This window comes from Cyprinodon tularosa, unplaced genomic scaffold, assembly GCF_016077235.1.
Source record: "Cyprinodon tularosa strain WSP-4 unplaced genomic scaffold, ASM1607723v1 ctg52, whole genome shotgun sequence".
In the NCBI taxonomy this organism is placed as follows: Eukaryota; Metazoa; Chordata; class Actinopteri; order Cyprinodontiformes; family Cyprinodontidae; genus Cyprinodon; species Cyprinodon tularosa.
In genome coordinates, this window is record NW_024039252.1 from 1,446,211 (window position 1) to 1,463,681 (window position 17,471).

The 17,471-nt window shown below is 35.6% G+C and overlaps 1 protein-coding gene across 1 annotated transcript; it reads right to left on the reverse strand.

Annotated features, from left to right (window-relative positions):
- Positions 1-1,811: 1,811 nt before the first annotated feature.
- Positions 1,812-13,457, reverse strand: dsc2l (desmocollin 2 like). Its single transcript, XM_038303811.1, has 16 exons — positions 13,162-13,457; positions 12,919-13,009; positions 12,553-12,761; positions 12,354-12,458; positions 10,372-10,527; positions 9,988-10,129; positions 9,747-9,901; positions 9,507-9,641; positions 9,114-9,302; positions 8,752-8,999; positions 8,473-8,615; positions 7,381-7,602; positions 6,139-6,360; positions 4,211-4,326; positions 3,783-4,103; positions 1,812-3,533 (listed from the first exon to the last, which is right to left on the reverse strand). The coding sequence occupies exons 1-16, from the start codon at positions 13,198-13,200 to the stop codon at positions 3,336-3,338; spliced, it is 2,691 nt and encodes an 896-aa protein (XP_038159739.1). The 5' UTR covers positions 13,201-13,457; the 3' UTR covers positions 1,812-3,335.
- Positions 13,458-17,471: the final 4,014 nt, after the last annotated feature.

The window sequence follows — 17,471 nt, forward strand, 5'->3', positions numbered from 1 at the left end:
GCTCTTAATCTTCCATAAAATAGAGATTTCTATACCATATACAGAATGCTGCATGTATAATTGACTGCATGTAGTAGCCTACTATTGAGCTATTGCTAGTATTGAACAACAGGAAGAAAAAAGTTTGAAGCCTTTTATTTAAATCTGTGAAGGTGAGTTAAATCCTAGAGGTTTGGCGACAAAAGCTGCACATGGCCCAAGGGGTCGATTCTGATTCTGCTTTTCGTCATACAGCCCAACATTTCTGGTAGCTTTCTGCATCTTTGTTGTCAGCAAAAAGCTGAGCTTCATACGAACTCTGATGGAGTTGAGTATCTCCAGACTCTGGTGGAAACTAAACACACCGTATGTTGTTTTCACAGTATGAATTTAAATAATTACAAGCAATGCACCAATGTCATGCTCTTGCCTTAGAACTGATTGCTTCTTTACAGAAGTAAAGGAGCATTATGGTTCAAGTGCCTCCAAACATGATCATTATACAAAGTGATGTATGGAATAACGGGACTTGAGTTTGTGCTTTACTGTTGCTAAAAAAAACATCTCTGACAACCCTAAAAGAAATTTGTTTTTTTCCTTATTACATAAAACTTTTTAAAAGATTTTCTTTTACTGTATTTTCTAATTATTATTTGCCTTAAAGAATGAATGAGACGGAACAAGTGTTGTATCTCATGTTGAAATCTTTTTAGGCTGCATCCACGACTTTTTCCATCCTCTTTGTTCAAATGAAAGTGAAAGATTTCACACTCCTCTGTAGAAACAACCTAAATAATCTGTGTCAAATGAAAGATACTTGGTAAAGCAAGTCTTATATACATTATTTGACACAGATACCTGTATTATCATACAGGTATCTGTGTCAAAATGGCCTTTTCATATATTAGGGCTGTTTATAAAAAATATTCTCTCAGGTTAGTTTCCTAAATTCTCCTAATTAGCCCCCTGTGGAATGTCTAACAACAAATTATTTTATGTTCATATCTTTTTTACAGCCTTACATAATTCCAAAGTTGTATTATAATATGTGCGTACATTATTGCAATTATTAATTTTGTATTTGAACGTCTCAAAATATTATTTTATAAATGCCTTTTCTTTTATAGATGTATTTTTTTTTATCTTACTTGTAGTTACTGACTTGAATTACATTTATTTACACCATATAATATACAAATGTTGTGCTCAACTGATGTAACCAGAAGATGTAATGTTTATTTGGATTTAACTGCCTTTACTCAAAAACAAATAATGAAGATATCTGCTTTTGTCGAAAAAAAAATGTCTAAGGAACTGTAAAAACACAATTTTACAATGAAGGTATAATGTTTAAAATATTACTTTTTGGTTACCTCATTCTTTCTATGTTGAATCCAATAATCCAGCTATCATAAGTATTGACAAACCCTCCCAATAACAAACGCAATTTAATTTAATAACAAACGCAATTTAACGCAAATTAAAAGAAACAGAGATATCCGCTTGTATGTATAGTGTATATATATATATATATATATATATATATATATATATATATATATATATATATATATATATATATATATATATATATATATATAAAGCATCAGCCAGTAACCTATAGTTTTCCTCAATGTAGTAGGATTGAAAACAGTCTGTGTCTCTTGCATCATTGGTGCTCTATGGGATGTACGTGTTTGTTGTTTCTGCAGTACTTGGAAGAGCCCATCTAACATTAAAAATTGTCACATTGTCACATTAGAAACACTTAGAGAATATAGTCTCCCTTTCCAAAGTCTCTGTTTGATCTGTAATCACTTGTCTCGACTGTGTCTAGATGGCCCGATTGGCAAATGTTTTTATTAACAGGTAAGCAGTGTTGACCAGTAAAGTCAGTGGGCATTAACAATAATGACCTTTGTTAATTTACAAATAACAGCTTTATGAAATATTAGAAAAAATCAATACAAAGAAGGTATTTCTATTGCAATTTGTACTTCATGTTACTATGCATACATGTTCATTTGGACATTCCTTACTATTCTAGTAGATGGTTTTATTCATCTAAAAAGGGAATATTTTATGGTAAAAAGATTTTTTTTTTAAACTTGCAAGCAACAAAAACTATAAATTATTTTTTTAGGAAGTGTGTTGCTATTATTGCTGCCAATTATCATGCTGTGCTTTTTATATTGAGGAACTGAGTAGCATAAAAAAAAAACTAAGGAAGTTCTAACTCTGGCATGTAACCTACTTGACAACAAAGTAACTGTAAGCTTGTCTTTACAGGACCGAGCTATTGCAACACTGTACTGTTCAGAAGGCCACACCCAGTAATTTATTTACCGGAGCAGCAAAACATAAGCTGACAAAGCACCTGCTTCAACCTGGTAACAGACTTTGGTAAAGTCAGATGAATTACAAGTTGGAACATTGATTATTTTGTTTTTTGTTATGTTTTTTTATGGTTTTCCCCACTAAACTATATCCATTAACCTAGCTTCAGATTTTACTAGAATTTATCACACTTTTCAGCTCATTAAAAAAAAATGACAGCAAAACTTACATCATGTGACATACAGTAGTACAAAAATGCACTTACAAATCACTTTACCTAACGATAAATATTTGATCCCCTTCAATAACGAGCGAATTGTCTGACCTTGCATTGTGTAAGGGCACGCATTCCGTTGAAGGCGTTGTCACACCCCACCCCTTCTTTTTTACACCAATCTGTTAACTTTCACATGCTCATTGTCTCAGAATGTTGCAATAATCCCTCTGAAACTCAGCAGGAGCTACACCCAGTCACACACATTTATATGCTCCTGGAATGTGCCTCCACACAATTACTACAAAAATTGGACAGGCAGTGGAAAAAACCTAAAGTAAAACGAAAGGAACCAAAAATCTAAATGAGTTATGCATGTGGAAACTTGTTGTATGTATTAAATACTGTGAAATGTAAGTAAAGGAAACAAGAAGTCTGAAATAGTAAAAAGTGCACTATACAACTGCAAATATACAACTTCTTTTATGATAAGATTTATAAAAACCTAAAAACCAAAAGTAATTACAAAAAGATTTTACACTTTCCGCTGTCTTCATATACAACCTAATCTGGACATAACCAAGGCTATAGAAGCAAATTAGCACACAGGAACACATAAAAAAAATACATCTGCTTTGTTTTCAGTGCAAAAGACTTCAACTAAAAAACAAAATAAAAAATATTAGCATGAAACAATAAAAACAAAACACAAACAGGATCGTCATTCAGGTCCATTCCAAGCATTCACATCCCAAGCATCTAAATATTGTACAATGAAAAGTAAACACCACTGTTTCGTCTTTGTTCATCTCTTTGTGCAAACAGATGCAAGAGTTTTAAACTTTGGCCCGAGAGTGTTCATAAATTCTAAGTTCTCTCTGCCATCGAAATCACTGCAACATCCAATGGAGCCGGCAACAGAGCCCGCCCCCTCATATCCGTAGGCGTGGATGAGGTCATCCGCGTAGCGTTCATCCCCTGCGCCTTTCATGTATGCCAGTTTCTGAGGGAAACGGAGAGGGGTTATGTGTTATTACTGTGTGTGAGGGCTAAGCCTGCATGATAAGACGCAACTTGCAGTGCAAAGTGATTAAACAAGGCAGCTTAGGATGTTAATGGCAGTCTGATAGTAGAACTACCAGTGAGCTAAAGAAAAAATAATTTATAAAGGGAAAAAGGCTATCACCGCATGTTGAACATTTAGATAAAATGACAAAAATCAAAACCACATTTATTTGTGTGTTAATCTTACCTGTTTCAAATAAAGGCTGTTTGTCTGCCAAGCCTGACGTTGAGATTTGTCCATGCCGTAGAGACCATAATCCATGCCACTATTGAAAACTTGACTCCCAACGTGCTGACCATACTGGTCAATCTGGCTGGAGGAAATCGTATGCATATTCAATGTGTTAAGACCAGTGCTCTTTTGAAATCCATTCTCGTGCAGGCTGTGTCCTCCGATTGTGCTTGCGCTCCTGTTTCCCACCCACCCGACATTCAGCAAAGAACCCTTGAGTGAACCTTTCACTGCCTGCTCAATCCCAGAGTTAGGAAGAAGTATGAGATTAGAATCCTGAAAAAAACAAAAAAAGTCCCCAATTAATGAATTACTCTGTGCTAAATATTGGAAAAATTAAGACAGCAGAGGAGTTTCTAATTCTCCATGGACAATATGTTTACCACTTCATCGCCGGGTGACTCTGTGTTCGATGGAAGTAGGATCCCACTACTATATGCGTTGTCCTCAATTCGGTGCTTCTCAGTCTTTGTAGTGCAGATAAAGAACAGCAGTAAACCTGTAATATTAACACAGACGGAAAGAAAGGTGTAAACAAGTGGCATATTTATTTTTGTGGCTAACAGTACTTATTTAAAAGAAGTTGGATAGTAGGATGCATTGAATTGATAGTTTGTTTAGTGGCAGATTTTCTAGTGTGGCTCTGTGACGATGCTGCAACAATAACAATTTTTTTCAAAATAAATCCCCTCAGAATGCTGTAAGGCTGAGCACCAGATATAGAAAATCTGATCTGGAGCACTATTGAGAAGCAACTAGAGTTAAGCTCTAGAAACAACAAAACAAAGAATGTTGCTCTGCTTCTGGGCTTAAAAATTCCTTGAAACGGTAGCAACATGTTAGAAGACCAATTCCCAGATGGATGGTTTAAAATCAGAAAAATAAAAAGCTCCTTTCATAGTTAGTGAGACTAAATGTGCTAACAGTGCAGCTAATAAAAGTTTAAATGTCACAATCTTTTGTATTGCTGGAAGAGCAAACTTTAATGTCACTGAGCTGCCTGTATGAAACGTATAGCTTTCTCTGCTACGCTCATAAACTATAAACCAGATCATGAAAATCTCTTGTTCAGTTACACAGCTACTGTGTCATTTTAATGCAAACTGGAGCTGCTTTTCTGGCAACTGTACAACATTAAAGCAAAGCTAAAATGTCACCTGAAGCTTTATAAAGAGCTGTTACATTCCAAAGTCCAGCGTGGCACTCCTTGTTCAACAGGTATAATATACCCACTACATAGCTAACAATAATGTTGACATTAGGATGAAAGGTTTATTCTAAAGATTCTTACATGTTAATTCATTTTATAAATTAAAAGGTGTCAAAAGTAGCCACATTAACTAATTAAGTAGATTTACGTATACATGTGTTAAAAAGACAGTTTTATAAGTGCCTACAATACTTTACTTAAGTTAAAGTAATAAAGAAGTACAGGGTCTATATTTTACTTAACTATGAAGTCAAATTAAACTTTTACCTTAAAACTCTATTCTAGAATGTTCTACAAACAAAATAAATTGTGTGATTTCCAATTTGTTATACTGTACTGTTAGTGAGAACATAAAAAAAATACTATCTTGGTCTCGATTTGTTCTAAATTAAAATTTCTGACAGGATAATATAATCTGTACTCAACTTCTGTATGATCAGCTGAACATTTTTAGAGCCTTAGTATTTACAGCATTAAAGCTGCAAATAGCATTAAAACTGGAACAGAACTTGAGACTAAATCGACATGTAAATTAAAAATCTAAAAAGGGTAGATCAGCTACAACATTTGCCAGCCCCTGTCGTCATCCACGTCACTGTTCGTGTTTTTATATAAACTGCTTTAACCAGAATGATTCCCTTGAAGAAAGTCTCAGGGTAGCAGAACCAAATGATATGTCAAAGCTAAAAGTTATGAAAGCAGAGATTAGAGGAATTAAGGAAATGTGCATGTATAAAAATTTATATTGCAATGTTTATTTACAATTTGCAATAGAAAGGTTTTCTACTATTGTGCAGCCCTAGATAGCCACTGGCCTCTGAAATCTAAATATCATGTAGTACCCCTCAAAGCAGCTTGGCATAGTAGCTGTTCACTATTTGTGCATGTTGACCACGCTCTCCTCAGCTTTCTTTTTCTAAATAATGCTTCTTTGCATCATCTCCATGCCTCAGAGAAAGTTTCTAAATCTCAAGACACCCTATAACTACAACATCCATTTGATTTGCTTGTCTTTAATTTCTTATACATCACATTTTATTTATCAGCACACAGGGAGTCTTCCCTGATGTGCTGTCGAGATGATTAAGGAAAAAGACTTACCGAGCAACAGGAGGAGGAGCAGGGGTAAGAGCAAGGCCAGAATACCTAGCGGTCCCAGGGCTATAGAGCGATCTTTGGTTATGCATTTGTTGTTTACGCACTGGCAGATCATCACTTCTGTCATCTGTGTTTCACCATGTCCTTGTTGATCGTTCACAGTTATAGGTACATTGTAAAGCCCTCTGGGAAGTTTTTCCTTTGCCAGCAACATTCCGGCGGTAGCTTAGGAAGAAAGACATGTAGAACTCTTTAAAAAATTGTAATGCCATGTAATTAGAAAAAAAAAAAAATAAGCATCCATTTCTTCACTTTTAAAAGTACAGATTTTGGCAACTTTGAGTAACTTAACATACTGCAACTAGCAATGGGACTCTATACATTTTTTTAAATTGTGTTAATTACAGGGTCTGTGGTTAATTAATTGCGATTAATCACTTTTTAATCAAAAGCCATATATTGATAAAATAAACAACCTGTCATTAGCCTTGAAAATGTCTGAGCTTGTCTTAACATGAGTCCTGCTTGAATCATTCCTGGATATAATTCCAGGTCAAGTGTAAACAAAGTCGATAAATAACACCTGCTAGGACCCTCTCACTGGAAAGTTCCAAGTGATCGGTGTGACTGGCCATCCTTCAGGAATTCATAGAACCATAGTTACAGTGTAACTTTCGTTGCACTGAGATGTTTTTAAGTTTTAATACTCCCATTGGACCCCCACGCCCCTAATGCTGCTTTTTGTCAGATTTAAGGGTATACAAAAAAACACTGAGTACAAAGGCTTTTGAACAGGAATTTAGAAAGTGTAAAAAAAATAGCTATTGATTGGATTAATCTTTTAACCCATTAAAATCAATAGAACTATTTATGGAAATTACTAATTGCAACATAAAATAAGGGATGTAAACAACTGAATGAGTTGCCTATCACTAGGGGTAGTAGTGGTTGTTTTTGGACTTCTTGCACAAAATAACACATTTTCCAAAGTTTCTAATTTGTTTCTGATATATTTCAATAACTGGATTCCAAACATTTTGGGTTATTTGCAGAAATAAAGACATTTTAATAAAAGATTGGCATGCTTTTATGGTAACCTTTAACCATGGTTATATATAATGTTCATATCAGAAAAATACTATTTTCAACATGTTCTTAAAACATAGAGGGCTAACCATCATTCTATTCTACTCTAACTGTATGCATAACATCAAAAAATAACTTATGAAGGTAGATAATACCAACCACTATGTGATCTCACAAGCCATTTGCTACTGTGCTCAGCAGGGATTTCATAACTGAAGGGGCCAGAATATGGAATGAGGTCACGGTCTTCAACCAAAAACACCACGGAGGTCATCATGTCATCCTTTCCGTCACACATCTGCAGTTTCTTTGGAAACGATGGAGTGTTGTCATTTTTATCCTTTATTAAAAGAATAACTTGTCCTAATCCTGTCTTGGAACCTAAAATTCAAAGGAATAAAACTAGTTAACAAGAACTTGAACAAGTCTGCACAGAAAACCTAAGATCATATAATTTGTTTGCTTATTTTCCATCAAAGTTTTTTTTTTTCCCAAGGAAACAATTACAACTTTCCTTGGTACCGAAAATCAAACAAGATCGTATGAGTCACTGTCCAGGAATAGAGATTGTTTTATGCCAACACGTTTTTTTTTTTCTGGTAAAGCAAAGACAGTATGTTCAGACAGGTACCAGGTGTGGCTTTAATTCTAAACAGACACAAGGTTGATACAAAATGCTGTCATCAAAAAGGAATCAGGAAGAATAAGAAAGAACAACCCGTACCAATCTGGTGGTTTAACAAGTTGTCTGCAAACCACAGAATCTATGTGCATTTATCAAACATCAATCATTAACCATTTTATACATGAGTCATGACAAATTCATCTAATTGCATGAGTTTTGTTGTTTTTTTCAAAAATGAATTTTTAAACTAAACACTTGTAATCAGTGACAACACATTTTGCATTTCCCAATACTATGAAAAAATTGAAAAATGCTCCATTAGCTCTGCACATTCTTGTCCCTGTCATCTCCTATTCAGCTGTTCATCTTGACCATAACCCTGGATGCCATTGCCAGTTTTGAGGATTGTTTTTCCATGACTCTATAACCCAAATAAGTTAAATTAAATGGCATACAAAAAACTTCTTTAGAATAGCCTGTGCATAGAAAAAAATGTGCGGACTAAAAAGCACAGGAGGCTTTGATAATTGTTTTGGCTAACGGAGATATATCTGTGTAGTTAAAAAAAAAAAAAGTGTGCCTATCCTGATGTTGCTATCTATGCAGTGCATTCTGTGACAACTTACTGGCATCAACGGCCCGCACAGTTAAGTTATACATTCCATCCTTGACGAGAGGGGATTCTCGGTCGATTGTGTTTGTAACGGTCAACTCTCCTGATAGTCTGTCCACTCTAACCCATGAGCCTGGGTCATTCATCTTGTAATATCTGAGTGAAGACAAAGTACCACAGGTCAGAACATTCTAGACCAAGTCCTTTCTACAGTTTTGTCAACCCACGAAAAGAAAATCCCTTTTAAAAATTAAAGCAATAAAAAAAAAAAAAAAAAAAAAAAGAGGATTACGTGATTCCGTCGCTGCTCTTGGTCTCTGGATCTATAGCTTTGTATGTTCCTATTATTGTGCCATTTGGTAAGTTTTCATCAACTGTGAAGGTAACAGTCGGAGCAAGGAATTCAGGGCCTTCGTCGATGTCAGTGACAGCAACGTTCACTGGGACAGAGAGCCACTGGGCAGTGGTGCCTTTCAGCTCTGCTTTATTCTGGGCCGAAATCATGAGCTCCATATTCTTGGTCTTCTCGTAATCTAAGGGCTAGAGAACAGAGTGGGACGTAAAAAAAATGTAAATGAAGAGATAAAAGTTGATGTCCTGTGAATAAGTATCAATCATATTATGCTTAAACAATTCTTGAGTCTAACAACAAACCTTTGTAACATAGAGAAGTCCTTCATTTGTCTTGGGATCAGTATCAATCCTGAAATATCCATTTTCATTTCCTTTTGTGATGACAAATTTGGAAACCCAGTTATCTGTGCCTTCCAAATCTTTATCGTCCACAGGAATTCTAAGGATAAGATGTTCCCCCTCCTTACTTTCTGGAGTGGTGGCTTTAAACTAAACAAGACAAACAAAAAATAAATAAATCACAGGGTGTTTTTGAATTAGGGATTAGGCCTGTTCCTGGTACCCATGTACACCAACATTATCACACAAATAAAGCCAGCAATTTGTGTCACACAGACTGTCTAATATTTGGCAGCAAACATCCTCTTACACTTTGAAATTTAATATTCATTTAGTCAGCTTTTAAGCACTTACAGATGTTTCTCTGAAAGTTGGTGGGTTGTCATTGATGTCGTTCAAGGTGATCGTTGCCGTAGCTGTGTTAGAAAGACCGTTTGGTGCCCCCTTCAAGTCTCTGATCTCTACAGTCACCATATGCTTGTCTTTTGTCTTAAAATACATTTCAGAAATGGAATGAAAATAAAGATCAATTCAAACTAGGGAATAACAGCTTTAGGGACACAATCATTTGTCTTTAGAGATGGCGGTGCTTACCTCTCGGTCCAGTGTGTTGGACACCGTGGTGATGACACCCGTATCTGGGTTGATGGCAAAATGTTCCAGCCCATCTTTGAGTGTGAATTTGATCCTAACGTGATCAGTTTTGGGATCATCTTTGTCTGTAGCATTCACTTTCCCCACTACCATATCTATGGGTGAAATTCTTTATTTAGAGGATGTTTACAGGAAATATTTCCATGAATATGACATGACTTTTAAGTTTGCTGCTACTTACTTGTGGTTTGCTCATCCACATTGAAATTAAGGCTGCCTTCAAACTCTGGCTTATTATCATTAACATCATCCACTATTATTTCAAGGAACAAAGGTTCGTCTCTTTTGTCTTGAGTTTTTTTATCCAAAGCATTGATCTTTAGCTATGAACACATAAATGAGAAACCCTTATCAAATATTCCTGACATTAATGTGAAAAGGAGATATTATACAAATAAATGAAATACAAAAACAATTACTGCAAAAAAAAACAAAAAAAAAAACTAACACAAATGTAAAATTTTCTATCAGGGAAAATGTACTGTGAACAAGGAATTTTAATTAGGTAATTACAACAGAGCAGGAAAAAAAAAAGGGTGAATGGTTTATTTTTTAGAAAACCTACTATAAACTTTGGATTTATCTCTCGATCTATTGTCTTGTGCACTCTCAGTAATCCAGTATCTTTATCAAGACTGAAGACACCGAAGGGGAATTCGTTCACTCCTTTTCCTTCAGCGGTGTAGAACACATCAAAATCGACATCTGAATCTGACACAATCTATGAAAGAAAAATAAGTCGCAACATGTTAGAGTAACATCAAAAACGTCCTAAGAGTTTGCAAGCTTGCAATGCAATGGTTTGAACCTTAAGACAAAAAACTGGGGAGTGGATGCCTAGTGGGGGGAGTGGCGGCCTTAGTGGTTAGGGAAAAGAGCTTGGAACCCTGAGGTTCTGAAATCGAGCCCCTCTCCCACAGACTGCCACTCTGGGTCTCTGAGCCAGACCCTTAACCCCACACTGCTCCCCGGGCGCCCCACAATGGCAGTCCATTGCTCCCCAAGGGGATGGGTTAAATGCAGAGAGGAAAATTCTCTAATTTGAGATCAATATATGTTCACTTATTATTTATTCCCAATGACAAGTAGATAAACACAATTTTAGAAGTGCATGAAACTATTGAGTATAATAATGACTTTGTAGATCATCTATTTTTTCAATTGATCTTGCCTCAATCCATTGTGATTAGTAGTGATAATTCATTGAAAACTGAAAAAAAATATGTATATATATATATATATATATATATATATATATATATATATATATATATATATATATATATATATATATATATATATACATATATATATATATACATATGATATTATATATATATAATATTTTTTGGTCAAACTCATGATAATATAATTGGATTTTATGTTTTACTTTGAACAGTTGCGTAGTTTAGCGAGGATTAATAAATCCTACATAAAAATTTAGAAAATCTAATTGAATGCAATATTTTCGTACTGTTTAGAAACTACTGTTTTGTTTTTATTTTTACTGTTCAGCTACACCACATAAGCCTTGAAGTGCAGAAACTTGACACTAGCCACATTTTAATATTCAATCAATGGTTTTGGGCACTTACAGCCACAAAAATTAGTGCAATTATTTTTCTAAATACACGTGTCCTTCCTTTTACATGCATTACTATGAGTACCAAATAATTTAAGTCATTATAAAGGAAACATGAAAACCGACTTAATTGGTTTCTTGCATGCATATATCTCCAAACTGTGGCCCAGGAAAACAATTGGTGGAACTAATTGGGATTTTGTGTGATCTTTGACCAGTTTATGAATGAAATAAATTCATTAAAGGCACAGGTGGTTAATGAATATTAAAATCTTAAAATGGAAAATGTGTCCTACAAGACAAATATTTTGTTATCATCAACTGAACGTAAACATTCTTTTGATTTTTAATTAAAGTTCATGAAATTAATTTAAGGAACTAGGCTAAAAATAGTATCTATAAAGAGCGATTTTAATTCCATTTTTGTTGCTGAGAAAAAAAACAATAAACAAAAATGATCACCAGCAAATTTGGAAATAGTCTTTCTATAAATAAGGCAAACGGAGAGACCTCCTTATTTAGACCTAACATAGTTTACAGATAACACTAGCTTGTTTATTCCATGGGAAGTTCAGTTTAATTAGAAAATATGTCTTTATGTTATTGCTGGACAGAGGAAATAAAAACTTTCAACCTGTCAGATGGGGCTTGTGTATCAAAGAGTTTTGACATGTTTGCTGTGAGACTTTCAAACTATACAAGCAAGTTCATCGGCTGGTCCAAAAGATAAAAATATCAATAACGAGTTCTATGCAATAAATATTCAGTTTTACCACAACCTAAATGATAAGGAATTCAAAAAAATAAAGAAAAAGTATTTTCCCCAGTACTTTTCTGCAGTATTTGGCCATAGATAAGTTAAAGTCTTTATTTGAAACAATATAAAAAAAATAAAAGAGGGATGTTAAAATTTCAATCTGAGTAAACATAAATAAATATAACAAAAATGTATTTATAACACATACTCTTTCCATGTCCTTAGGAAAAGGCCCCACACCATTCTCCAGGATGTTGAGGGGGGGTGGACCCCAGCGTCTTTTTGTGCGCTTTAAGACATCCTGCCCATTTTCCTGCAGGAAATAATAGTTATTACCATCAGTTCTATGACTATTTAGTGGATGGAAATAAAAAAAATTTAAAAAATGCAATATTCAGTGAAATTACATTTGTCTGCCTCTTTGCACTGCAAACAAGGTGAACTTCCATCTCACTTCCCGTCCCGCTTTTGTCCTGCGCCCTGACAGAAAATGTCCGCCCTCTGGTTGCTACAGATACAGGACTCACTGCTACTATGATCCCGTTGCTCTGCACTGCAAAACTGGGATCCTCCACAGTTAGATGAAGTGTGTCAGGGTCACAGTCCACAGTTTCAACTAAAGAAATAGAATACAGAGAGGAGAAAGTCATTTTTAACCCCAAACCAAGCAAGATGCGTCAATAAAACAAACAAACAAACAAATTATATATATATATATATATATATATATATATATATATATATATATATATATATATATATGATGGAGGTACCTTTCATGAGTTGGTATCCAGCTGGAATGCTTTTTGGTGAATAGACATAATAGGAGTGGGGAATAAAACATGACTCCACACAGAAAAGGATCTGAGGGGAAAAAAACGCACAAAAGTAGTTCAGTTTCAACGGGCTTATCGCTCCACAGAGTCAACTTTTACACAGGAGTCTCTTTTCGGGAAATTGAACTGACAAGCATTGACAGTTAGAAACGGATTAAATACATAAAAAAAAACACTTACCAGTAGCGAAAAGAGCGGATAAACTAAAACCTTTGTCATTTTGGAGTAAAGGTAGTCGGACTTTGTAACCGGAGTCCACCTGAAGTTGCTGCGCAGCTCAAACAGTGAAGTGGATCTCGCTTCTTATCGATATGTCACTAGTTCCTTTCTCCGTTTTTTTTCTTTTTTTATTATAGGAGGGCGGACTTTATTCCTGCTGTGTTCAGCTTCTGATGGCACAGGGTCAAACAAACAGTCACACCTACAGGACACACCCTGAACAGAATGATCTTTCAGAGAGCACCTTAGGCTGGTGCAGCAAGGGCAGGGCAGCAATGCCTTCTGGAAGCTTATCTGGTTTTTTGGTTGTGTTTTTTTTGCGTTTCAAAATGTGTTTCTCGCCAGCAGGGGGGACTCTAGCACCGGTTTTGCTTGTCTGAAGCCCCTCTCTAAAATAAATAAATAAATAAATAAAAACATGACAAAACTGATACTACATAGAGGTAGTTAATTTAATCCCATTAAGTTAATTCAGTATTTGATTAAATAGGGCTATATTAACTCTAGATGTTTTGTTGTTTTTGTTTTCCTTTCTCAAATAAAGAAAAAAAAAACATTAGTGGTTAGTGGTCTTTGTGGGCTTCACGTATCTTAACTTCTGCTTGCTCCTCCTCTGCAGCTTCAGTCAAACTTTCTGGCAAGGTTTAGAATCAATGTGCCTGGATCCTCATTTAACGCCGCAGGAATGTGATCCTAAATGGAGCCTGCTGTGGGGGAGGGTGTTTTCCCACCACAAAATGTTCACTATCTCTGTAAACAACTGATAAAAGTAAAGGGGCCATTGACATTGTTTAAAAGAAAACAGCTCCAGCGAGTTGACAGGGTTGCACAGGGTTGATCAGGACTGCAGGGGTGTGTGTGTGTGTGTGTCTGCGTGGCTGCAGGAGGAAGGGTGAAAAATCTCAGGAAGACAGTGCTGCTGTGAGTCATGGGTGTGGACATAATGAGAGGATCTGGAGCTGGGAGTCTGTACAACACACCGAGCAAATATCCTTTCTGGAGCCTGCCCCAGGGTGAACAGAAAGTTTGTTTTCACTGCGCTCAGTTTTCACTTTGTTTAACAAGCAAACAATCTCCTGTTTCTCTGTCTTTTACGCGTCTCTTCCTATTTCATTTACAATCATATAGACTGCTTTTATTTTTTATTTCAAGGAATCCTGGAATTGGTTTCGGAAAAAAGCCATCTGTAGTGAGGACTCACAATTACACACCACAATTTCAATCAGGACACCTGTTAAGGTGTTACTGTTAATGTTTTGGTGGGCGTGTCAACTCTCCATAACGTCATGCTGGTTTAGAACACACGTTGGCATGACACTAGACACGGTGTGACATGAAAGGCTTCAAGACAGGGTGTACTTAGTCACCTCGCTTACGAGCAATGAGTAATATTGTGACATCTCTAGTGACATCTGACAATATTCATGCTCTGGGGGAAAAAAACAGACCAGCCCTTTACTGTTCTGTACCTGTTGCTTCAAGGCATGTGATGTGTTATATTTGGGAAAGCATCACACCCTTCGAATTTTCTACATTGGAACTCATTTATGACACAAACTTCAAGGAATCTTATGAGTAGGCTGACACAAAGTAGTTAATACTTGTAAACAACAAAACAATTTAAAAATGAGAAGCAGCACAAATATTGTTTGAGCTCTCTACAAATGTGGCCTATTAGCAAGAGTTAATTCACATATTAATGCACCATATGGTTTCAGATATGATGAAAGATTTTTTTTCAGGATACACATGTGGCAAGATACACAACAGAGGGCCCAGGCAGGATTCAATCACAGGCCTCTGGGTGAAAGTTCTACATGCTGACCAGTCAGCCAAAGGGAGAGCACTTGGCCTAGTAACCAGGGTGAATCATCAGTCTGAGGAATACTCACAGGACCCCACACTGTCACACATGCTAGATGCTAACTATGGAGGTACTGTACAGCTTACAGTGCCCATACCCCTTAATATAACCAACAACAGTGAGACAAGTTGGTGGCAGCATCATGCTGTGGAGATGTTTATCAGATATTTGGAAGCTGTTCATAGCTGATAAAAAAAGAGGGTAAAACTAAAATTGGGCAACACTACAGGAAAACATTTTTTGTGTTCTCAAAAGTCAAATCAGTAAACTAAACCTGTTTGACTGAACTCAACTGAATCTCTGAGCTTTTTTGCTTATGTAAAGTGAAGCAATATAGAATTTAAATGCAAGTCTCCATTATAACAAACATATTTCCAAAGAGTAGCAAAAAAAATTTCACACCATATATGTACAGAGGGAAAAAAAACTAATTTGTACAAAAGTTTTAAGCAAAATGTTCCTTTATAATAAGTTGCTGCTATATTTAAAGAGTTAATTTAGAGTTTATTTAATTTCTAAAGCCAGTTAAAGGCTAAAAATTATTTATAAACATCAATAACAATGGGAAAGATTATGGTAAATTTGAAAACATACAGAAAACAGTAAACATATTTAGGAGTGATACTGAATTAAAATCAACTGGTGGTGTGAGGATTTAACGACTGAATTCTGCAGCAGTCATTGAAATGAAAGGAGTTCTGCAAAAACACAACACCCTTTTCAGATTGTTTTCATAAAAGCGTAGAAATAAAGAGCACCTTTTCTTTTTACTTTATGGTTTAATAGGCTTCAGGATTTCTTTAAAGCACAAACTTCCACAAAAATACTTTAAAAGATTATTTTGTGTTTCTAATGTCACAATGAAAAACTGTTCATGAGCTTCGAATGCTCTCGAAACAAACTGCAGTATTTGGATCTTCAGCTGTTTCAGCATCACTTGAGGAATGTTGGTGTTTTGTTTTGCAACAGTCATAGTGTAATTCATCTGCTTTTGCAATCAGTCCTCCTTAAGGCCCTAAAGCTGTTACTTGTAAATACATTAGCTTGGTCTGCATTTTGCAAAGTTATTATGCTTTTCAATCTTCAAGCATTTAAGGTGCATGAAGCAATTTAAGGTTCATCTTAATTGCAATCCAAATGTTATTTCTAAAGGAAAGTATTTATACTGTGCCTTTTGAACATAGATAGTTTTGTTCAATGGATGGTCTCTCTTACTAGAAAAACTTACGCAACACCAATTCTCTATAATAGTGATGTTAAAGCTACAGTGTGTAATAATTACAGGGATATACAGTCAGAAATGTAATATATTATACATAACTATTTTATTTATCATCATCTACGAGCTCAGCCTCTTAACCTTAATATTTGCGTTCCCTTAGAATTCGTTATTTATAATTACATAGGAGCGGGTCTCGCAGCCATGGAGGCAGACATCTTTGCGCTACGGCAGCCCAGAGCCAACAAACTAGCGATTGCGAGATCGCCAAAATGTCACAACGATGTAGAAAAAATAACAGGTATATTTATTATCTTAAGTCTACATGAAATCTATACCCTACTCAGACTAATGAAATACTATCTGTAAAATTATCTATGTAAACAAACCTCATCACTTGAGAAGGTAGCTGATGCGGACGTCGTGGAAGACATTTTGTCCCGTAACGCTCGCCGTACTGTTGAGGGGGAGAAGCGGTGGGGGGGAGATGTTCATTTTGCTGCAGTCTGCAGTCTGACCGCTAGATGTCGCTAAAAGTTACACACTGTAGCTTTAAGCTCCTAATTAACCCCATTCATAGAGATACGCCTCATTACTGTATAATAAATCCGTTTCTTACCATTACGCAAGTTTGTCACATATGGCTGCACCTAAACCAGACATTCAACTAGAGATCAACTTGATTAAGAAACACAATAAAAAAACAACTCTCTGTTGAAGTGATTAAAAATGATTAATTCTTTTGGATTATATCATATTTGTCAAAGCCACATGCTAAATAAAACTGATTCTGCATTTCCTTTTAGCACTTAGCATTATGACCATGCTTGCTGAATTCCCTCATTGTCGCATCTTGCTCTCCTTTTTTTATTTAGCCAAGAACACAACTATGACTGCTCAAGCTGAAACAATGCGTGGCCCAGTGGTGCCAAAGGTGAAAAACAATCTATGATACTCAGTTATAGAATTTCATGGCGCCACGTGAAGTTTAACAGAGAGGTGAAAACATTTTAGACCAGAGGATGAACTCTGTTTTGATTTTATTTAAGCTTCTACCTCATATTATATGGTCAAAAAGTAAAAGTGGGTAATGATACTATGATTCAAAAGCTGCACCGCATGAGACTAGTTTTACATTTGCACTTTTCCAAGAAGTTCCTTTAGTCTTCAATTACAAAGAAAGCTCTT